Genomic DNA, 23,888 nt, shown 5'->3' on the forward strand with positions numbered 1-23,888 from the left:
TCTGATCCTTCTGCACAGCAAAAAACTCAACTGTAATGAGACATTGCTGTTGCTGAATAAACTATACAGGGTGTCTTGACTGCATCTGTAACATATCTTTCTGCCATGAAACAGTGCATGCCAGAGTTGCAAGTGTGGAAATTGACAAAATACCATGCACAAGTTGTGTCACAGATGTGATCAAATGTGTTGTATTGCCAACATAGAGGCAACAAGAACAAAAATGTTACCGAGAATAGTTGTTTGTTTCTATGTCCTCAATACGTGGCCCATGGGCACAATTAAAATGATACCCTGTATATTGGATTTTAAACACTTGTGTCCAAAGTTTAATCTAAGGAAAGAGTGGTACATTCTTATCCATCAAAAAGTTGTTCCATGGTATTCTTTTGTGGCAACATGTAAACAGCAAGCAGATATGTGCACACACAAATCTTCAAACTACGTCCTTGTTATACTTGTATCAGTCTGTCACACTGTCATTATTAATTTATTTTTTTCTTTCCACAAAAATTTTGTTGCCTGTAGTAATGCTTGAAACGAGGCATATAAGAACAAAAAGAAAAATATTAATCAAAGAATATTTTTAATCTCATTTAGCACCCATGTACATACAATGTAATACTTTAACCAATAAAAAATAAAATTACTGCACTTCGTCAGACACCATAAATTAGGGTTTCAATCATTATCATTCAAAAAAACTTGGAAAATTCTATCAGGAAATAAACCGTACATAACAAAATCTATAAAAAGAAAGTCTGGAAGTAACAGTTATATACATATGAAAATACAGCATCAACCAGAATATTCAATATTTTATGAAGTAGTTTCAATTTGAGGGGTTTGTCTCGTACACTCAAATTATATGATGTACTGGGAATGATCTCTCTTCATGTCCAATAGAAACGAGTCTTGCAAGAATTCTGCTAAGTAATTCCATAAATAACACTTGAATGGTGATTGTTTCATGTTGTGACTGGTTTCCAACAATTATCAAGATGCTTCTGATTTCTCTTTGTAATGTATAACACCTTTCTCAATCATATCAGGAATTTCAACAGCCAACCATGGTCCAAGCTAGAAAATAAAAAGTTGTAAACTTAAAAAGATTCTTTCTTTACATAAATGTTTATCATTGTTAAAAATCATTTCATGTTATTGGCAAATATCTGGTATGAAAGTGACATACACACATATACTGTACGATATGTAGGGTAAATATTTGCTACCAATGCCAAGCATGTTGTCCCCTTTCAGGGTCGCCAAATACTTTAAAATAACTTTTGCAATCACTGCATAATGTGTTAACACAGTAATAAAGAATTGTTAAGCGAACAACTTCACATATACATCAAACAAATGAAGTAAATTCAACAATGGTGAAAATAAATGAATTAAAAGAAAAACATTTCTATACATAGTGCACCCAATCATGCCATTGCAGGAAAGCATAACATGTTTTCATGCATATCATTCTGGTGAAAAAGAAAGGAACATCTTGTGAGAGCACTTTCTTTATGTTATAAAAAACGAAGAACCAATGTATAGTCGCACCAAGAAGCAAAATACAACAGTCAACCCACGAAGTAAAGTTGTTGTTGACTTTTTAAGTTCACTTTATGCACATAGACTAATCGGGACTGGACCTACAGTTTAAAGTGGGATCCGAAGCACTATGTACCTCCACCAGGTATCGAACCTGGGACAACAACTAAAGTGGAGCAATTTGTTCACTCCTCTCGCCGTCACAGATGAAAATGTAAACCTTTGCTTGGCCAGAGTGTTTCAATGCTGCCATATTTATAGCTTCACTCGATGATACAAACACCTGGCACTGAATGAACATGTGTTGAAAAAAATGCAAGCAGCTAATTGCCATCACTCGTGCTCTCTTTTCTTGCTTAAGACTGAAAATTCAATGACAGTACCAGACAGATTTTTCTCTTCGTAGATCAGTAACAACAATTTACATTGTGATGGACCATGGAAATATGTTAAAAAAATATATATATATATAATTATGAGAAATACTTACCCCAAGTGCCATTGCATGGGCTATTCCAAACTTGGGCACATTTCTAGCCCACAGAGGTTTAAAGTGATCTGTCAAACAAATCTTCCCTCCACGGTACATTTTTGCTGTTTTTCCATCAAGCTCAGGAAGTGCTATTTCGGGAGCAGTTGTTGGATAAGTTACAGGAATCTGAAAGCAAATGCACCCAAATTAAAAAGTGTTGAAGCCAGTCGCATATTCACAATTTCTGTAGAAATAAAAGTTTGATGAACACAATGATAAGTGTATATTTTTGAAGTGTGTTTAACAATGACATGACAGCTTCCTCTTAAATACACCACTGGTTGAAGCAGCAAATATTAACACCAATGTGGGCCTTCCCGATGGCACAGTGGTAGCATCATTGAGTCTACACCAACTCAATCAATCAATTAACACCAATGCAGTCTTGCCTGTAAGATCTTGCATAGAAAGGGAAGGAGCCAAGTTAATACTGTTCTTTAGTAGTGCGAAGGTCAACAAATTATGATGCACTTAGCTTGCCAAAAAAAAATAAAAAAATAATGTAACTTCAAACCAACTACTTTGCGACTGATTTACTGCATTCTGTACATGTGTTTTGTGTATATATTATTACAATAAAAATTAATATTATTACATGCTCCTTTCACCATTTCATTACAGCTGACCAGAGTAAGGATTTTTGTTCACTGGCTTTTCTATATGCTTGCACACACATGTTTTGTTGAGCGAATTATATTTTAACACATACCCTAAGGCTTGGATGCCTTTTGCACCTATTTTCCTATTCATGAGAGTAGTTATACGGGAGTATAACAAAAAAGATTCAACTATTATCTTCCCAAGTAGGTTATGTCTTACTTAAATTAAACCTTTCCTTTCCACCCAAGAAGCTACGTTACACTGGTATCAGATTCCAGCAAACCCTTCTCCTCTTCCAAAAGACATCCCTTTTGCAGTCGCATCACAAGAGTGAACCAGACTTAGTTTACGCATACTGCTATGATGGTTCACAAGACCAGTAAATTGCAACTCTCCAACTTCAAATTTCATAGATTATTTGCCATGTAAACATGTAAGTGTTTTAACAATAATCAGATTTTTTCTTGGCTACAGACACATATTTATGGAGATACGGTGGTTAGAATGTTTTCTGAATTTGTGTGCTTGGTGCATTGGTATTGCAAAATTTCAATTTTTATGCAAATTTTCACACCATTTCACCAAATGTTCCACAACTGTAACTGAATCACTTTCATAAAAAGGCATGTGAAGCAAATCATTATGAATGAACCCCCCCCCCACATATATATATATATACAATCTTATGGTTTGCTGCAAACATCTAATCCATATTTTTTTCGCCATGTATTTTTTAACATTTCTTGGGGACACCTGTTTACTTTCCTAAACATGAGGAAAGTAGCCTCGTCTGAGAAACACACACGCTGCAGGTAATTACATGTCGTCATTGATCCTTTGCAAAATCTCTGTCGCAAAATCAGCTCGACAGAGACTGTCATCAGACTTCAAAGCGTTCACTAACTGGACATAACCAAACATGTTATAATACGAGACAGTGATTTTAGACAGGATCTGAAGTAAACGGACAGAGAGTTATTAAACTAACTGCCAAACCTAATAACAATAAAAAATAGTTAAATTGAATACTGCATCCATATATCCCCATTATAATGGTCTTACTTTCTTTTTTACATTAGAATGATTTGGAAGAAAAAACACCACCAGGTAACTATGGCAACAAACTGTTCAGAGAAAAACAAGAAAAATAAAATGACATGACTTAAAATATTCAAAATAGGGAGGCTGGTATAGAGTACCCTGTCAATTCTCACTCAGGAATTACCTATTCTTCCTGCCCAATATGCAAAATAATTACACAAGATTAGCAACTGAGACCATTGATAAGTGTAAAAATATCAATCAAACTACATAGATTTATCTACAATGTCCTTACACAGATCCAAAATTACTTACATCAAATTCCACATCAAACTCATATTTCAGTAAATTGTGGACGTACCAACACTTGCCAAACCATCTTGTACCTTCTTTATTTGATTCTAGTCTAAACCAATCATTGTCAGCAGTCTTGTTGTTTTGAACATACTGAAAAACATAAATAAAGGTAGTGTCAATAAAGATCATCCACAAAAAATCACAACAAAGACGTTTATACATGATGCAAATGTTCACAAAATGGCCCAACTTCCTATTGTTTTATTGTGATTTCATCATGCAATGAATGCAATTTTTACATGATTCGATTTTGATTTACTTCTGTTAACACATGCTGCAGAGTTTTAGCGATTACTTAAGATTTTGTTCAATATATGCTCTCATAGTTAGGTTAGGTTCTCTTGGCATAAAAATAAAGTCCCTAAATGCATTACTTCTACATTAATTCCCACTAGTCTACGATACTTACAGTTGCTTGTCAACTGAAAATACATTGTCCACGAGAAGCGTGCATGTTTGTGTAAGGTAACTTCTAAGTTGTTTTTGGTGTCAGTTTGTTATATCGGATATTTTGTGTTTCGTATGGTTCGTACTTACCAATTGTGTATTGCGGAACATATTTGAAGGTGCCATTAAGGTTTTCACATGATTAGAAACATTTTTTACACTAAAATAAGCCATATATCGAAGTGTTACGGAACGCACGTCATGGTGCGAGCCCCATAAACCATTCACGGATAGCCCCAAAAACCATTCACGCATAGCCCCAAAAACCATTCACAGAAGGTTAGGTTAGGTTCAGTTGGGTTAGGCAAACATAAGTTAAAAAATGGCATGGTTACGTTTTCGCTTAAACTTAAGCAACGGCAATTGATTTCCGGCTGAAATAGATTGAAAGATGAAAGAAAATACTTCGACGAACTTCAACAATGCTACAGAAACTGATTTCCATAAGTAGTTTCTCCCGTAAATTTGAAGAAAAGTGTTTCCGATATAACAAACTGTCACCTTGTTTTTTTCAACTTAAATAACTTTTCTTCGAAATCCAAACAGTGCTCATCATGATAACATAATAATAACCCATAGCGCAACAGCCCTCAAAGGACCTTGGCCTATCTCTCGACTACCAGTCTCCCTTCCACACTCCTGCCTAGAGGTGTGGAGATATTCAACCAGTAATGGGGTGTCGTGGGGTCAGCAGTAGCCAGCGGCATGCATTCTGGGTACACAAGGCGTACCCACAACACAATAAGAAAATTCATAAATATTTTATTCGCCTTCCCTGAACATGAAAATTCGACAATTATCGTTCCGAACTTCCACTGCAAGAAATTCAGATTTCCTCACGAACACACTACTGACTACCTTGTGTCATCTGCACCATCTGTCCTTCCTGGACGCAGTCCCGAACGATCTCGATGTGCCTTCAGCGACCCACCTGATCCCATACCGATTTCCGCGAGCAAACGCAGCCGCTTCTCTTGAGTACCCTAGAATTTCGGAAGGCAACCCCATTGGCTCAGATCAGCCCCGACCACATGTTAGGGTGTGCCTGCGCTCGCCTCATCCTGAGTTTCCCTCTTCAAAGCACAGAGGTCTGGGAGGCCCAAGCCAGGGTAGCAAGGATTTTGGCAGCATTTGCAGTGTTGGCAGTAGTCAACATATATTTCTTTCTGGAATGTTTAGCTTACTCACATTTAGCAGTCACGCGTAGATAGATCACTGTGCTCGATTGCAATTAAAAAAAAAAAAAAAATGATTGCTAAGAGGAGGGCAAGGATATTTTGTGGTAGAATATACGTGTAAACTATCAAACTCGTAAACTATCAGATATAAAATATTGATGCGAGGTTAAAATTACACTAGCAAGGTTCTTGCGTTAGGGAGGCGAGGATAGCAGAATGGACTGACCGACTGAGGATTGACTTTTGCGCGTCCACCACTTTTTGGCGTCGTCACTGTCTCGGGGTGAAATTATGTGAACAATTTGCAAGTTTCACACAATACTCAGAGTATGAGAGTATCTGTTTATCCCATTCCAGAGATCAACAATTTATTTAAGTTCATTTGCATTTCAGCCTATAAGTTGATGAGGATGGGTGTTTAGTTGACTTGTTGGCCCGACAATATGAATGAATAGAAAAACAAAAAACATAAGTAAACACAATGCTACTATGGGATTCGATAATGAGCCCCCCCCCTTTCCAAGACATTTAAAAATGTGGTGTATATGGATGGTATAATGTGCCCAATATTTCTTTTTTAGCTTTTTAACTGTTCTGAGATGAATACCATTGGATGCTGATGCATTTTCTCGTGAGCTTTCTTATCTTTTTTCGGTATAATTTAACAATACAGGGAATTTATCCAATTTGTTTAAAATTTGGGATACTTACTAATTTGGGCCTCGTAATCACGAATCTGCACTTAAAATTTGGCGCTTATTTGGGGGCAGGTTAATCAGGCCAATTTCTAACATGAATTTAACAGGGACTCTATAGATATAGGCGGGGAGCCGGAGCGGAGGCGGGGCCGCAATAGCGGTTGGGGGCGGTAGGTCAATTACCCCAGGGGCGGAGCCCAGAATCGGCGGGAAATTTGGAAATCGAGGGTGTGGAAATAAGAACTTAATTTAGATTATTTTGCTATTTCCACGTGTGAGCGCCAAATTTTGACTGCAGATTCGTGATTAGGGGGCCAAAATTAGTGAGTATGCCGAATTTCAAACAAAATGGAGAAATTCCCTGTATTGTAAAATCACTCCCTTTTTTCTACAAAATATTTCATCCACTGGCAACTCCGAGCCATTCATCCACAAGAACGCACTGTTTTCTGGGTGGCAGACACTTGTTTGTTACCGTGGGAGGTTGACTTTTGCTTTCTTCTGTGATGTGAAATTTGCAGCACGTGTTTCGTTCATATTATTTGCTTGTTTGTCGGTTTAGTGAATGGGGAGGGGGGAGAGGCTTCGGGAGTTATTGATGACATTCTGGAGATGGGATTTTCGGCATAATAATAATAAAAGTGCAAACAATCCGAAATGGTAGGTGTGTGTTCCCGATTTGCAGGATGTGTTTCAAGCAGGAGTTATGCATGATGGTAAGCAGTATGTTACGCATTTTGAGAAAAAAAATTAGAACTATACAGTTGACTGGCAGTAGAAAAAGTGGAAACTTTATTGTTGGCCTTGTTCGTTGGTTTCCTTTGAGAAAGGGGTGTCAAATAGTAGAGGATACTGACATTTATCAAATTTAAGACATGCTATACGAAAGCACGAAAAATCATTATGCCAGTTCGTTCGCGTTCAATGTTCATTGCGCTGCCATGAAGGAATTAATCGAAGTCAATTGTTGGACTGTACATAGCTACATCAGAATATATTTGCGAATATAAATATAAAAGATCATACATATATATATATATCTTACCTCGTTACATTTGTATCTCTCTGCTAGCGTTTAAGATTATATCAGAGATTCCTTGGTTTCCTCGTTAATGCTTCAATAATTGACATCCTATTTTAAACTAGCTTCAATTAGTTTCCGTGTGCACAAAGCAAGCTTTAAATAACTTCTCCTCCCCTTAATCTTCAGGACATGTTCCTCATAAAAAAATAATTAAAATATGATGTGATTCTTTATTCTCAAGCAACGACTTTTGTGAGGGAGGAATAAAGGTCTTACAAAAGGGTGCAAGGAGTGATAAATGCTGCTGTGCCGTTCCAAAAAGTGATTCCTGTTATTTGAAAATGATGCAAGGATAATAAATTTTCGATTACAAAATTTTGGAAAAGGTAATTTTCTGTATAACACGATGGACTGGGGGGGGGGGGGGGTCTGACCCCTCTAACCCCTTCCTTCAGTGTGCCCATGTTGCGTACCCTGGTCTAAATGTCACCGCACGCCACTGCTCGTAGCTCCCCATTTCCTTATGATGGTGGTTTGCCACTGGTACTATACACAGGTCGAGAACCCAGAGACCGAACCCATGCCATCCCGCAGTCGGATACCTTAGTAGAATGTATGTAGAGACTTTATTTTAATGCTAAGAGAACCAAACCTGGCCTGCCCAACCTAACTACGAAAGGATATGGTAGCACTTTACTATACCTGAGACGGATTCCTTCAAATTTACAGGAGAAAGTACTTACGGAATTCATTTTCTGGAGTGTTGTTGATGTTCCGGAATGTAGTTTTGGTCCATTTTAATGCGAATCCATGTGGTTTTATACGAAAATCTATTTCTGATGCGCTATTGCTGCTGCCGCCACGATGTTGTCCATATATGCTAAATTGAACGAAAGGAGTGCTAATGGAACCTAACCTAACAGGCCTAACTTAACGTAGTAGGCATACCTCGTCCCCGTGATGGTTCGTGGGGCTATCGTAAATATTTGGGCTAACGTCAATGGTTTTTGGGGCTACCCGTGGATGGTTTGTGGGAAATAAGGAACAACAGTAAGTACTCGTTAATGTAAGAAATATACATTATTTTCGTTATAAATTCATTATTTCACCTAAAGAAATGTTCCGCAATGCAGAATAGTACGTTAGCAATGTAAAAAAGTGCGAAAGAAATCATTCCCAGGTGTCTCAGGTATAGTAAAGTAGTACCAAGCATATATTCAACAAAATCTTAAGTAATCGCTAAAACTCCGCAGTATGTGTTAACAGAAGTAAATAGAAATTTAACAATGTTAAAATTGCATTCGTAGCATGATGAAATAGCAAAAAAACAAAAGGAATTTGGGCCCGAATATTGCTTTATTATGGATTTTGTGTTCCAAGGTAAGCACGATGATTGAATTGGTGACAATTTCAAAATATTGTATTTCTACATAGTACATAGTTCTGATTGTACTGAAGACATAATGACGTTCTCCATACCTATACAATTACGCCAATGGAAACAATAATAATTACAATTATGATAGCCATATGGTACAGTTCTTCACAAAGTAGAATACATAAAATAATACAGTAAACTTACCTGTATAAGAGCTTGATATTCTTCTTTTAATCGTTGAACCCACAAATCCTTATCCCTGGGTCCTGCCTTCGTTTTAAGTAAAGGTATACTGCTCAAAGTTTTTCTTGTTCCTTCGTCAACCATCCTCTGATCCTTTCCTTTACGTGTTTTAGCACTTTGCAGCCTATTCTGAACGGGTCTATCTTATTGCACAACATTTGAGCAACGTTGTGTTCTGACGTCACGTGGCATACTTTTTAAGTTTAGGCTAAATGCCTAAGTTGTTAGGTAAGGCTGGCTAGGTTTAGTTCTATGAGCATAAGTAATAATTTTTCAGTGTATGCTAATAAATCTAAATCTAACGGACCTAACCTAACAACGTAGATAAACGTCGTCTGACGTCAGAACGATAGGTTGCTCAAGTGGCGTGCGATAAGAGAGACACATTCTGAATAACCTGTTATCGGCGAGAAGGTTTTAGACTCAACGCATCCAAATTTGAACTTATGCCTTGTCTGGTGCCTTAGCATAATGACTTCAATTTTTCTTTTACAGTTACTTCCTGCTCTGCTACTTCATACATTTACGTGAGAAGATTAGAGAGGCCATATTTTGTGTCCTTAACGTTCAGCTTTGTTCACGTGTTGTATCGGAATCTTCAACTTTGCATATCAAGTTTTAGGCCCTATAGAAGGCATATGATGAAGTTTTCAAACATCACTTGTAGCATTTGTCCAGGCTACAGCGCTGTAGTCCAGGCGATAACCTTATCCGGAACTAAAAGGATTTATTATTATGCCCCGCTAAAGAGAAAAGTAGCTATCGTCGGAGGAAAATTGAACCAATGGTTAACGTAGTATATTATACTATAGAGATAAAGTATGGTCTACGTAATTAATTTCAACTGTCTTAAAAACCACACCAAATAAGGCATAAAATTATTGGAATTGTGTGTTGATTACATGCATATATTGGACGCGGGACTAATCGTTAGATCCTTAATGTTTACTGCAACTGCGCAATCGAATCTGTCTCTGGTGGAAATCTGTTTACGTTTCTGCAACTGGCTGAAATATCACATATTTGAGCGGAAGCATTTCCTTGGCGAGACCTGTAGGATTTCGTGTGTTCTTTTGTATACAGATACAGATATCATCTGCGTAAACAATTTACAAAACTACGCGCCTGCAGCTTTTTTGTATATTAAAATGCAATAAATTGTGCGATGAACGACACTTTTCAAAGAAGCATGTTAGAATAACAAATTTCTGATACGGCTTTGGATGTTCTGAAAATGAAGGAAACAAGTGGTCCCTCACAAACAGAAATGGAAGATGTGACGACGCCTAATGAAGCAGATACTCCAACAGTTACAGTTTCTGAAGAGAAAGATACTTTCAAAAAACCAGTGTTGATAGGCCCAAGACCAGGCAAAACCGGGAAGCTACATGTTGTGCAAAAAGATAAGAGGACTGAGTCGAGCATTGGTGAAGATAATACCAGCCGTTCTACAGAAGTTAAAGATGACGGAAATGTTTCAGAAGGCGACCCAAATTGCAGTGTGAAAGTATCCAAAAAAGGGTTCTCTAAATTTTCACCTGCAGAACAAATCGAGGATGCTTTGGTCCCTCTGCCATATAAAGAACCCCAATGGAGTGGAATAGCAAGTGATGATTACAATTTTGAGGTTTTGAAATCTGGTACAATTATTGATTCAATTAAACTGAATACTAAGTCATTTTATGTGTTTGGAAGATTGTCCACATGTGATGTACGTTTAGAGCATCCTTCTATATCACGCTATCATGCAGTGTTGCAGTATTGTTCCAAAGAAGAAAATGATAGAATACCTGGATTTTATATTTATGATTTGTCCAGTACACATGGCACATTCTTAAACAAAAATCAAATAAAAGCAAATGTATTTGTTAGGGTAAGAGTTGGTCATGTGGTGAAGTTTGGTGGTAGCACAAGGATGTTTATTTTGCAAGGTCCAGATACTGACCAAGAAGAAGAATCTGAATTTACAGTTACAGAGTTAAAACAGAGGAGACAAGAAGCAGAAGAAAAGAAAAGACAGCTTGAAATAAAAAAATTGAAGGAACAAGAAGAAACGGAAAAGGAGCAAACTCGGAAAGAGGAAGATGAAGGAATTGATTGGGGCATGGGTATGTTTTATCACTTAAAGAATTCTTAAAAGTTGTTTCAAAACTTCTTTGGAGTAATATTTGTTGCCTATCCAGGATTTTTTAGATAGTTTCAAGAATGTAGCATTATAAAAGTTGCTTGAATTAAAATTGAAAACGCATGCACAAAATTAAAATATGATAAATGTAAGTGAATTTACTTTTTATTCTCTGCAAAGAAGTGGGGATGGAGCAGTGTGAATTTTTTATGGAACTAATGAAATACTAATATAGTATAGAAAACATAATCTATTATTATTTACATACAGGGGAGGATGCAGATGAAGAAACAGACCTGACTGAAAATCCATTTGCATCCACTCAGAATGAAGAACTATTTATTAATGACCCAAAGAAGACATTGAGAGGATGGTTTGAGAGAGAGGGTTATGAGCTGGAATATGATGTTGAGGAAAAGGGTTTTGGGCAGTTTTCATGTAAAGTGGAGTAAGTATAATTGATAATTTTGTATTTATTTTGTGGTGCTGCTACTAATCAGTTGTACATGTTCGGTTTGAATTAGAAAAGGCATGGTTACACTCATTTTTTTGTACGGTCAGGAACAACAGTATTTGTTTGTGGCTTCTTAAGAAATATGCCGAAATTCCTTGCATTGCCTGTTGATTTTTACCATTACCATGTCTGCCAAAAAGGAATAAAAATTATAGGGATTTTTGGGTGTTTTAATGTTTCCATAACACTGGCAATTATCTATTGACAGTACAATGGTCAGCCAAGACAAATCATTCATTGCGATTTTTGTTCTTTTTACCTCCTACATCCTTTAACTCTTTTAACGGGTGGAATTATAGTGATGCTGCTTATTCTTCTTGTTTCAATATTTGAATCTTTCATGGTGGACTGTGGTCTGGTATTTTCTTTATCAGTTGTACAAAAAAACACAAAGGAGGAGACCTTCACAATTAGATGAATTTGAAGACACACTGGTCTTCTTTGTTTTCTTCCTGATTAAGAGATATAATATTTTCGTATAATTGTTATTGTTGCTTAACCCATCCGCTTGCCTAGTCGTCGAATCGACGGCCTGACTGGACATTCTGTTCCCATACCTAGTCGTCGAATCGACGGGTTCCCGATTTTCATCATGTAGTTCCTTTTTCATTCAATAGATGGCAGAGGTTGTATGATCTTTCAAATCTATGACGTGTATGTTTGTGCTGCTAAGTTTTTCATACCATTTCAAGCGTGTTTTGTTCAGTAATTTCTCATGTAAACAAACCTTCATTTGTTACGTCTTGCAAACATGTTGCATAAGAATGTTGTAGATGATTCTGCGATTGAAAAGTTGCTTTTCGATAGCGATGAAAAGGAAAATGTGGATTTTGGAAGGGGAGATGAACACGGGGGTTCATTTTATGTTAGTGAAATTGAAGAATGTAGTGAAAGTGAGGAAGAGGTGGCTGTGGCAGGAAAAATATAAAAGGTTGAGGAATGGAAATGGAATGCAACGATGTGTGTGATCAAATTTATTAGGTGAGTTGCTAATTATCTTTCAAGTAAACTGCGTATGTGCATACTTATTACTATACTTCCACTTCAATATATAAAATTTTCACGTAAATTGCTTGGATAGTTTAAACAATATTTGACATCTTGTCTTGCTGTGCAACCTTCACGGGAGATAGCCAAATTTAAATGGTATTTCATGGCAAAAAAATTGGCATTTAAATGGTAAGCGGATGGGTTAATAGTTTGTTTATATCTGCAGTAGCGTAAATGTTAATGTGTAAAATAAGTTAATATTTTGATTATTCTTTAGGCTCCCAATTGATAACTCCAGAGGGGAACCAATTGTAGCTGAATCATTTGTTAAAGGCAAGAAGAAAGAAGCTGTGGTCCAGTGTGCTTTAGAGGCTTGCCGTATCTTGGATAGACATGGGATGTTGCGTCAGTCAACACATGGTACACATTCTTTTTTTGTAACTGGTTGATTCATGAAGAATGGTTCAGATGTTTTAACTGCTGTACGTGATTCTTATGCACACACATGCACTCAAACATTTCATAGATTCGTTATGTCTCTGTTTACACTACCTTGAAATGATGATGTAAGTACAGTCATGACACTTCTGCATTGTAATGACTCCTTTTACTTTCATTAGGATTGTTACAACTCAGGATTGTCCATGACTGTACTAAGAAGTACAATTGTTAAAAGTTCAAATCAATCATCATCGTACACATTCCAGGCTGATAACCACTGTACCTCCTCTAGAATTACGTGAATGTTTTTTTAATCTACAGATTTAAATGTTTTATGTAATGTAAAAGTGGTTCCAGCGTTAGGAAAGCACACAGAACGGAGATATTTGATCCCAAAGAATGGCCCACGTAAGTTAAAACCTGCAATTTCGGAGTATTTTTGCCACTTTTTGTTACTAAAAACTCTCTGTATGCACACTAAAATAGCGAAAGAACACGTCGAAAATAACTACCAGTACCTAACCTAACTACGTAAAACTATAGCTGCTGTTGTGGATAGTCGTTTGGGGCTTCACTTGCGTGAAGCCTTCGGGTTGTTCTGCTACACGGTAAAGTAACATGCTAAGGCAACAGACATACTTTACTTCACAATAACACATTTCCGAGAGCTAAAATCAACTGAAAATGTTCACAAACAACAAAATCTTTATAAACCATGCAAAGTATGTTACTTTCTCCAGGGGGTACAGAGGGTCAAGGGTACCCACATTCCTTTACACGTGTCTCCTTAATTGTAATAAAAATATATTAATAACTTACGTTTTGCGAGTATCTATGTTGCTTCTACCATGTTTCGGGACGCAACTGCTTCCTACTTCAGGCTGTTCACTTTAAGGTTATACACAATTCATAACCGCGTCGACCTCTTATTGGGTATAGGGTATGGGATTGGATAAGTGGTTGTGGTTAAAAACATTAAAAACCTAACACCCATAACAGGTGCACGTCATATTACCATGTTTTCCTGATTAAAAACTGCTCCTTGAAACGTTAAAACTTTAACACTAAATAGCCACGGCCCGCGTGTGCTGCAATTGCAATACTCCAAGGTTTCCTCGTAGAGCTCTTCCTTTCCAGTTCACGTGAAGTCAAGTGAGAATTCCTCTTCCATTTGAGCTTGGCGTGCTACTTTCGGGGTTACGTTAAAACCTATTTTTACGTATTCCTTCCCATCCCACTTTTTGAACATTTTCCCCCACATCTCGTCGATATTCCCATCGTCTCTGTTTAATTTATTATCTCTTCCCTTACATATATACGACCCTTCATATACATTCCTTATAGGTTTTTCTCTTCCCTAAGCACTTTCCGTTTGGCGATAACGTGGCCTTCGTCAAGGATATGTTAGGAGAGCCCTGTCTTGGGAACCCCCCTCTCTTATATCTTTGTCATGCTCTCCACACCGTACATTCATGCTTCTTCCTGTTTGACCCACATATTCCTTGCTGCATTGGCAAACTATTCCATACACCCCCCTTCATCCCTCCCTCATTTATTTCTTCCTCTTTTCCATCTTTCTTATACCCAGTGAAATGCTTTTCTAAAGTTTTTGGAGCTTGCATCCCACACCTTACACCATACCCTCTTACAAGTCTTCCAATTTTCTCCGATATTCCAGGAAAGTATGGAATCCCTATATATTTATATTCCCCCTCCTTGTCTCTAACTTCTTCTTTTCCTTTTCTGTCTTTCTTCCTTTTATTCCTTTCTAATTCTTTCCCGTATGTGACCTTAACTTTACACAAATTCCTCTTTAACTCCTCTTCTCTGTATCCGTTCCTCTTTCCTATTTTCATTACCCATTCGATCTCTTTATGCAAATCTGCTTGGTTGTTACATAATCTGTGAGCCTGCAAGAAGAAGTTTTGAAATAAGTTATTATTTGTTCTGTTGGCATGGGCAGATTCTTTGTTGATGTATAGATCTCCCGATAATGCCTTATGATGAACCCCTGTATGAATTTTCTTCCCCTCTAAACGAATTGCCAGGTCTAAGAAACTAATCTTATGGTCATCCATCTCCTCTTTAGTAAATTTTATTCTTTCCTCTTGCTCCCCTAAGGTTATGAATAGTTTCTCTACTTCCTCTTCCTCACCGATAACAAGGATATCGTCTACGTATCTGCCGTAAAACTTAATTCTCCTATTTATGAGGCTAAGTGCTGTCTTTTCGATAAAATGCATAAATATACTGGAGACGATTCCCTTCTTTTTGAATGTATATCCTCCTGTTTCCCCAAAAATAGTTAAACCCCGTACACAGGTTAAACCATCTAACATATTCCCATGCCTCGACGACATCTATACCTCTACTCATCAACCATCTTTGCAATGCGTCAGCAGCTTTATCTCTAGGAACACTGGGGTATAAATTTACGATGTCAAAGCTCACCACGCGATCAGAGTTATTAATTTCTAGTTTTTCGATCTCTTCTTTGACATCCATGGAGTTCCTAATGCTAAATTCTGTTTTTCCCCCACTCTTTTAATTCTTTTAACTAGGGTTTTAGCAAGCCCGTAACCCGGGTGGCTATACATAGGAATGATAGGTCGAATCCCTTCTTTATGTGTTTTTGGAATTCCGAAAGTAGTTTTTAACTTTTTCTTTTCTACTCTTGCTATTGTTATACTGGTTTCTATGCCTTTATTAATTTCTCGTCTTACTCTTTTTAACGGGTTTGAATCTACAATCTTAAAATTGTTGTTGTCAAAACATTCACCTAATTTCCTCCTATATTCTCCTTTATCCATTACAACAATCTTATTTTCCTTGTCAGATCGTATAATATGTACATTACTGTCTTTGGCCTATTTTTTAACCTTATTCAACTTTTTTATGTCTTCCTTATGCATTCTCTCCTTGTTAACATTCTCCTCCCCGCTCTTTACCCCTTTGTTATTCTTTTCTTATCTGGTTTTCTATGACGTCATGAATTTTGCGTCTCACCTCTTTCCCTGTCGTTAATTACTGATATTATCCCTTCCGCTCCTATAATAAATTCTTCCTTTTCAATCCAAATTCCCCTATAGCGTATTTTCGCCCTTTTCCCATAATTACCCTCATTTCCTTTGGAAGTTCCTTCTCCGTTAGATTCATTATGCAACCATTGGTTTTCTCCCCTCTTTCTCTTTCCTGCCGATCTTTCATTCCTCCTCCCCTATAACTCCCTAATTTCCCTTTAAGCTTCTTTAACTTATTCCGGATCTTCGTTCTATGATTATTTTTTGCGGCTTCAACGTATTTTTGGTGTCTTTCTTCTAATAGCAAGAACAAACTCGAGGGAATATGAACCTCTTGTTTCTGTTTTGAAATAAAACAGTATGTAGTAAAATACAGTAGTACAAACGGTCCTTATTTCTTAAATTCTTTAGAGTAACAATAGAAAAAACAACAGAACACGGAAGATGATGACAATAGTATTACCAACATGAATTTCTTCAAGTAAGCAATATTCTAACACTGAAATTCTCTTATTTTATGGGAAGAGAGCAGAAAGAAGAAACAAAAGAACTGGGAAGATGATGACTTCTACGACAGTGATGAAGATACTTTCCTGGATCGAACTGGCTTGGTGGAGAAGAAGCGTGCTCAGAGAATGAAAGCAGCTGGGAAACTGGAGAGTAAAGTTGAAACATATGAAACACTGGTAATCACAAAACTTTGCTCATAGTAAAAAATAAATTAGATAAAGCTCAAAGTTGTTTTGTATGTCAGTCAAAGAACTGTTGTACATGTCTGAAGAAATAATTAGTACTGTCAAACCCCGATTTTACATTTTTCAGGGGCCTGTAAAAAAGGAACTTAAAATGCAGGAAACTTAAAAAGTGGGAAGCCATATGGGAAAGGTGAAACTCAAGTGTCAGTAAGAAATGACTATGCAATCGACTTTTTTGGGGTGTATTGTGTCAAAAATTATTTAACAACAGGAAAAAAGTATGATTATGAATTTGTAAGGAAAAAAGACCTGCTGTGAAAGTCAATGACGGATAAATGGGACCCACTTTCGAGGTAGGGACGGTGGATGACTGCTTCTCGCTGCCGCCTATTAGGTTCAGGTTATGCATCTGATTGTGTTAGATCTCCATTTACTCTGTAAACTGATAATTAGTTGCTAGTATTAGAAGTACCGGGTAATTGGAGAGAGGGGAGGGGTGATCATTTGTAGCTGGACGTCAAGTATCTTTATATGCTGTAATGAAAGTGTTCTGAAGACATGCAGAATGGTTCAGATTCCACTTTGAGCTGCATATGTATCCAGCCCCGATCAGCCCAACAGCATGAAATTAGCAAGACCAGCTTTGTCAAACTTACGCAACACATTTTTAGACGTCACAATAAATTATCAGTGATGCACATAGGATTTTCGAAAGGGGGATGGGGGTTAGATATACTTTTATAGTAGTCAGCCCCCACTTTGCCATCTTTTCCTGCCTTAGACTTTTTTTTTTTTTTTAGAAATACTGGACGAAAGGGTGGGGGGTTATGATCCCCATCAATTCCCCTTTGGCACGCCACTGATTATTTACATCCATGTTAATCGACAATTTATTATTGGATTTAGAAGTCTTGGCGAGGGTAAACACTCCTTCCACGTGTTTCTTTTTTTTTTTTCCTGTCACGTGGTTTATTTTCAGCATAGTCTTATCAGAAGTGTTATTCCCGGCCAAGTTGCAGAAGGAAGGGGGGAAAGAGGAAGGATCACTGCTTGACGCTCTCCCATGCTGTCATGTCAATGCTTGACATAGCATCAAAATTTCTGACGCGGGGCATTAAAGAATGAGAAACAGACTATATCGTTCAATTAATGCATAGCTGTGCACAGTAACGTATTAATGAGCTTTAATGATCTTTTTTTTTGTACACTATATTTTGAATGCACGTATTCAGGTTCAAGAGCAACTGCGTAATTTTCAACGTCAGAGGAAAGGAGACGGGAGATTGCTTTTTGCCTTTATGTTAATTGGTTAACATGTCTCGTGTAAGGGGGCTTACTTCCACACGAACAAGAAAATCAGGCCAGTAATACTTGGCACTCAGTAATTACTAGAGATAGTACCATAGGTGGCATGAGAAAGCAATTTGCACCATGCTGTGACACATATACGTATAGGGGGATGTGGAAGATGATGTGATCAGCACCTTGCTCCAACCACCTTTACCCCACATATTCTTAGATCTCTGCTAATTTGGAGGTGTGATTAGCACCATGCTTGGGCAGCCTTTACCCCCTCCCCCCAAGATTGTCCCCAGGTACAAATTTATTTGAGGCTCGGGGAGCTCCAGCTTAAATCAGCCACACTGGGAATCGAACCCAGGTCTCCAGCGTACCAGTCAGATGCCATACCGACTAGCCCACCACGCCTGTCCAGCAAATGAGAAAAAGTAAATTAATATGTTTTGGCCCAAATACACATTTGAATTGTATTTGGCTGCTCTCAGAAAAGATTGCCGCACCCCTGGTTTATTCACTCATTTTTGCTTGCCCTGTCACTGTACAAGACAGGAGTTGCATAATATACATAGAGAAATCATTCTCTGCCTCAGGAAGAAGAATACATTTATCCAAATTTCGCCCCCCTCCTCCACACAATTGTTTTGACAAGAATAGTTTTCCGTCAGAGTAAAATATCGCCCTATCTGCCCATAGAAAGAAAACTCTTTGGCTTGTGCGTTTTCAGCTTAATTCTGATAACCAAATGATATAGCATTCGTGAAAAAACTTCAGATTAAAAATAATCGAACTAGATTCAATCGTATTTCCTTAGGAATCTAAATGACTTTCCACTGAAGGAAAAGTGCAGTTGTTATCCAGTATGGCAAATCCTATTTTTTTTCCATTTCCAAAGCTGCATACAAGAAGAGAGGAAAAGCTTTTACAAAGAAGTCCCCCGCCCCTCTTTTTTCGTTTCCGTCAACTAGGAAGGATTCTGTAAATGTGTGGGCAAAGAAGCGAATGGCGATCGAGTCCTATTGTCAATTTTCCGCTTGCATTTTTGTGGAGGGGAAGGGCGAACAAAGACACCTCAGTCACACACATTGTGTCCAAACTCTAGGGAAGGCAGCATTTAGCGAGAATCTGTTTGGCAACAGTGCGCTTGTTGTTTGATCCTGAGGCAGAAGGATTGGTCCATTTCATCTTCACGGGGAATTCAAGAAGTGCCGTTTTTCCCTTCCTGTCCTTCATGGGAGGGAGGATAAATTCAACTTGTGCAAACCCTCCCCCCCCTCCCTTGCTGCGGAACCATGCCTTTTCCCTCCCTCTGCTCGCATGAAAAACCTAACATCTGGAAGTTCAAGGTCGTGGGGTGAATGAAACAGCTGTGAAAGCAAGGAAAAGGAGGGAAAAGTTGCTTGGCCAACCGACCAGCCTTTTGGCAAATCTTACATCAGCACTCCTTGGAAAACTTATAAAGAGGGAAACGGAAGTTCGAGCAAATGTGATCGAAGTGAACAACCTATTATTTAACATAGTCTTTTGCTGGGACCTGGATGGCTGAATGTATTAAGCGAGAAAACGTATAATGCGAGGTTTCACTGTACTGAACTGAAAGTTCCAATGTTGTTACTTGTTACTTCTATGAATTTCAGCAATTTAAAATTGTTCATCATAATCTGTGTCATAATGTGTCAAATCAGTGCAGGATATTAAAATGCTTTTGCTTTTATTGTTAATTATTACTTGGGGGAAGAGGGAGGTTAAGAAGCATAAACCTTCACTAATGCTATTTTAATTCAAATTTTGCAGTTGGAACAACATTCTGAGATCGAGCATAAGTTACGAAGTTTAGAAGAGGAACTACAGAATGTTACAGCAGTGATGAAGTCTTCAGAGGAGTGCGACGAAGATGAAGATGCTTTGGATGCATTCATGACTAATTTGAAATCTGGGCTTCCAGATAAGAAGGTTCAATCCAAATTGAAGGTAATACTTGCTTCCCGTTCCAAGACATTTTCTGAATAGCTAAATATTAACAAATAAAGTGCAAATTAAGTTCATTATCATAATAATTGAAAATAATGAAATGCAAGTTTACAAATGTCTGCTGTGCACATATTTTGATAGTAAAAGCAAAGGTATTCTGGTCTGGATCTTTGCCATAGTGGAGGTGGTTTGGTCAGAACCATGTTCCAGCTGTCTTGTCAACTATTCTAGGTTCATTGACAATGAGAATAGTTGGCAAATCGATGAAATAAACAAACTTTGCTAACTGCTAGACCGCAGGGGGAAAGAATATTTTATTTTTATTAGTGGGACCACTTTCGCTTGCTCATATTCGTTTGCATCTCCCACTCTCGAGGATATGAAATAAAATATTTTAAACCTTACAATATTCGTAAATGTAAATATCCACCCTTGTATTTTCAGTCCACAATCATCTATTTCATTTTCATACATCACTGTGTATTAGGGAGGTAGACTAAACTAATTTTAATATGAAGGTGATGACTGTGTTCACTTAGGCTTGACTGGGCTTTTGGCAGTCGTCAGGGTAATTTTTCAAATTCTCATCTCCATTCGAAAAACTGCCGAGATACTCCAAAATATGAAAAATTACATACACTTAAAATTCATATTTTGGAAAATCAAAAGTTTTTTGAATGGAGAGGAAAATTGGAAAACATTCGCCCTGACAGCTGCCAAAGGTCCAGTCAAACATTCGAGAGTTATTCCCTGGAGTGATTCCGTACACTATCTAGTGTCGTCTGTGTGAACTATTTGGTGCTCAAGTGAAATCCTTCCCCTGCAGCAATCTAATGGTCAGACTCGTAACCATTGCAGATTTTGTAATGTTAATTATGTAATATCTAAAGAATATTGCTTAACAAACCATGTTGTTTGCTCTCACGTATTTACTTATTTGTAGGCTGATATAGCATGGCTCCGTCAAGAGGAGGCACGGCTAAGAAAGTTGGTGAATATTTCAAGACCAGCTACGTTACCTGAGCTGACACAATCGCAACCAGCGAAGAAAGCAGAATCGTCAGCAATTAAAACCTCTCACAGTGTCGGTCCACTAAGAAACAGTAACAAATACAAAAAGGTAGGTAATAACTGTTAATTTTGAAATAAGCAATTGCATTTTACATTTAAAAAAATGTAGCTTTGGGTTATGAACATCTGTGCTAAGTAACATGGTTTTGTACTAAATGTCCCACACTTTACTGTTTGATTAGTAAGGTAGTGGTGTTGAAAAGATTTTCTAATTCCATGTTTTATTATGCTCTAAAAGTGTATTGAATAGGGATGGATAATTATGGTTTTTACCCAATAATACATTGCCAGTAACAATATATTGATCCAGTATAAAATTGCAAATGTTCTGGAAAGAACCTGCTTAATTAATATAGCATGTGACTGTAATGGGTTTTGCTTTTCATAAGGAAATGTGCATTTAGATAATCACTTTACAAAACCATGGTGTATGAATTGTACTCGCAAAAAAAATAATAAAAATGTCAGTTTGTAATAGCTTGTTAAAATAGCTTTCTACAAATAACTGTTACAAGCTATTTGTAGAAATATTGGATTAGAAAAAATGACAATTTTTGTTATTTTAACTTTCTTTGTCACTTTTGCCTAATTATGAAGAGATAAAATTGATGAATGGACACTCACAAAGGACATCCATGCCTAGGCAGGGACTCGAACCTGGGAAGTTTGATGCCAAGAATATATAAAGTGTTAAAACTGAAAGCTATTTTGCTGATGAAACAAATGAATCTAATTTAATACTAATTTCTGAAACAGGCACTTTTTGCTGTTTTGACTAGTAAAGGATGCAAACGCATTCATGGGGCAGAATGACTCAATTGTGGCATATTTAAAGCAGTGAATATTATTACTATTTACTGACGTGAAAATTCGCCACGATCTTTATTTTTCTGGCCAGATTTTAATTTCCTGTTGCTTTTTTTATCTTCCCTACAAGCTTATCCAGAGTAGTGTTGCCCAGAAGAGTACACCAGTTAATACACAAGGAGAATTGAGTGAAAGAACTGTGAAGGAAATGAATAAGCAGGAAACAAGTGGTGATTCTCCCACAAAACACTCCGGTGATGATCAGAGAACAGGCAAACTGAAAAGTGCAACATCTCATGAAAGTGTTGAAAGTGAATGTTCCGGGAGTGCAACTAGTGAGAGTAAAGTTAAAGGTCCTTACATTCCCACTGATATGCTAAACAAACTGAAAGACCAAAAGCAAGAAGCCAGTTCAGCCGAGAACAAGGGGAAGAGAAAAAGGACTGAAGGGCATGACAAGGTACATAACATTTTATTACATTCACTGTGTTTTAAAGTGGAGATAGTAATAAGCCTAAATGTCCATTTATCCCTAATTTTAATTTTGTTAATGAATTACCTATATTCGAACATTTCCTAGCATAGGAGAAAGAAAAAAACTAGTCATGGAGTACAAAGAATGATGTATAACACAATTATTTCCTATAACTTCTTTTAAATGATCTGCTTATGCATTCTATACAATACATAACTTTCCTAGAAGTACTCCTCAACTAAGAAAAAGAAAAGTTGTAATGGTTAACAAAATACTGCAGGATTTTTCAGACATGTAGAGATAATTAGTATATCAAATACAATTCTGGCATATTTCATTGCACAAATATTTGTAAGGCATTATGTAAAATGACATGTTGAAGGTAATGAAATGCAAATATATGAAATTTGTAGCATCAATTATATTGTGATGTACTATTAACACATCTCTTATATTTCTATTCTAGAGAAAAAGTACAAAGAATGATTATGATGCATCTGATCCGGATTATTCAGTATGGGTACCCCCTGCAGACCAAAGTGGAGATGGGAGAACAAAGCTGAATGAAAAATATGGTTACTAAGGGTTGGCGACTACCATAAAATGGATGATTGTACATGTAAATAAGTAATTAAAAACATTTGTTAGACAAGAATATAGTAATAATAATAAAGAAAATAAAAAAAATTAATTGTCATTCTGTAACGGCAGTGATCTGTATGCAACATCTCCTGTACATAACTGTTCAAAACAAAGGCTGGATGTAGAAAATAGAGCTTGAAATTCCAAAGACAAAATTGTGGGGGAAAGTAAGAGCTGACCTATACCAGTACTTGAAACAGTGTAGCAGTTGTTCAGAATTAGAAATCTTAGTTCAACTATGCCATATTAATCGCTTGAGATTTCACATTTCAGGAAATGAAAATGTGGAGATTCACATATATACACTCTGAAATGGTACTTGCTACTAACCTGGACCATTTAGGATGTAGTCAAGAGAAATGAAAGAGGTCTGCCTCTTTTTGTGAATGATGAATGTGCAGGAAGGGAAACGATGGGGGGTATCTCACATTGCACCTAGTACTCTATACATGCCTGTATACATTGATGATTGTGGTCTACTCCTTGGGGTAATGAGTAAATGATCTCCTCTTTGCAATGCATTTGACTATCTCCTGGTAGAAAAAATCCTTTGCTTCCCTCCTTATTATCAAAAACCCTGAAAAAACGTTGGTTTGTCAGAACAGCTTCCATGTCAAATACAGTCTATTGCTGCATCCACATGCAGTGAACGCAGACATCCTAAAGCTGCTGCCGAAATACGTGAGTAAACACACTGTGGTTATTCACTGCACTTGTACTGTTATTACACACTTTACACTCCAAAGAGGGGGAAGTCGAATCATGCACTAGACAAGAGTTTCCCAGTAGCTGGTG

At 37.2% G+C, this 23,888-nt stretch overlaps 2 protein-coding genes across 2 annotated transcripts; one reads left to right on the forward strand and one right to left on the reverse strand.

The window, feature by feature from the left end:
* Positions 1 to 576: 576 nt before the first annotated feature.
* On the reverse strand, positions 577 to 9,178 carry Ufc1 (Ubiquitin-fold modifier conjugating enzyme 1). Its single transcript, XM_083121795.1, has 4 exons — positions 9,008 to 9,178; positions 4,037 to 4,168; positions 2,039 to 2,206; positions 577 to 1,080 (listed from the first exon to the last, which is right to left on the reverse strand). The coding sequence occupies exons 1-4, from the start codon at positions 9,128 to 9,130 to the stop codon at positions 997 to 999; spliced, it is 507 nt and encodes a 168-aa protein (XP_082977921.1). The 5' UTR covers positions 9,131 to 9,178; the 3' UTR covers positions 577 to 996.
* A 751-nt stretch (positions 9,179 to 9,929) lies between these two features.
* Positions 9,930 to 23,099, forward strand: LOC145986660 (kanadaptin-like). The gene is made up of 8 exons (XM_083120940.1): positions 9,930 to 11,154; positions 11,442 to 11,619; positions 12,953 to 13,095; positions 16,662 to 16,822; positions 19,922 to 20,098; positions 21,042 to 21,218; positions 22,107 to 22,436; positions 22,918 to 23,099. The coding sequence occupies exons 1-8, from the start codon at positions 10,281 to 10,283 to the stop codon at positions 23,032 to 23,034; spliced, it is 2,157 nt and encodes a 718-aa protein (XP_082977066.1). The 5' UTR covers positions 9,930 to 10,280; the 3' UTR covers positions 23,035 to 23,099.
* The last annotated feature ends 789 nt before the right edge of the window (positions 23,100 to 23,888 follow it).

Source organism: Lepisma saccharinum, chromosome 4 (genome assembly GCF_977018435.1).
Source record: "Lepisma saccharinum chromosome 4, izLepSacc3.1, whole genome shotgun sequence".
Lineage (NCBI taxonomy): Eukaryota > Metazoa > Arthropoda > Insecta > Zygentoma > Lepismatidae > Lepisma > Lepisma saccharinum.

Excerpts from the sequence above, each read along its gene's own strand:
- LOC145986660 (XM_083120940.1), top strand. The coding sequence starts at position 10,281 with ATGAAGGAAACAAGTGGTCCCTCACAAACAGAAATGGAAGATGTGACG. Across the intron at positions 13,096-16,661 it reads GTTGCGTCAGTCAACACATG|AGAGCAGAAAGAAGAAACAA; the intron begins GTACACATTCTT and ends TTTTATGGGAAG. Across the intron at positions 22,437-22,917 it reads GGACTGAAGGGCATGACAAG|AGAAAAAGTACAAAGAATGA; the intron begins GTACATAACATT and ends TTTCTATTCTAG.
- Ufc1 (XM_083121795.1), bottom strand. The coding sequence starts at position 9,130 with ATGGTTGACGAAGGAACAAGAAAAACTTTGAGCAGTATACCTTTACTT. Across the intron at positions 2,207-4,036 it reads AGTTTGATGTGGAATTTGAT|ATTCCTGTAACTTATCCAAC; the intron begins GTAAGTAATTTT and ends ATTTGCTTTCAG. Across the intron at positions 1,081-2,038 it reads CCCATGCAATGGCACTTGGG|CTTGGACCATGGTTGGCTGT; the intron begins GTAAGTATTTCT and ends TTTATTTTCTAG.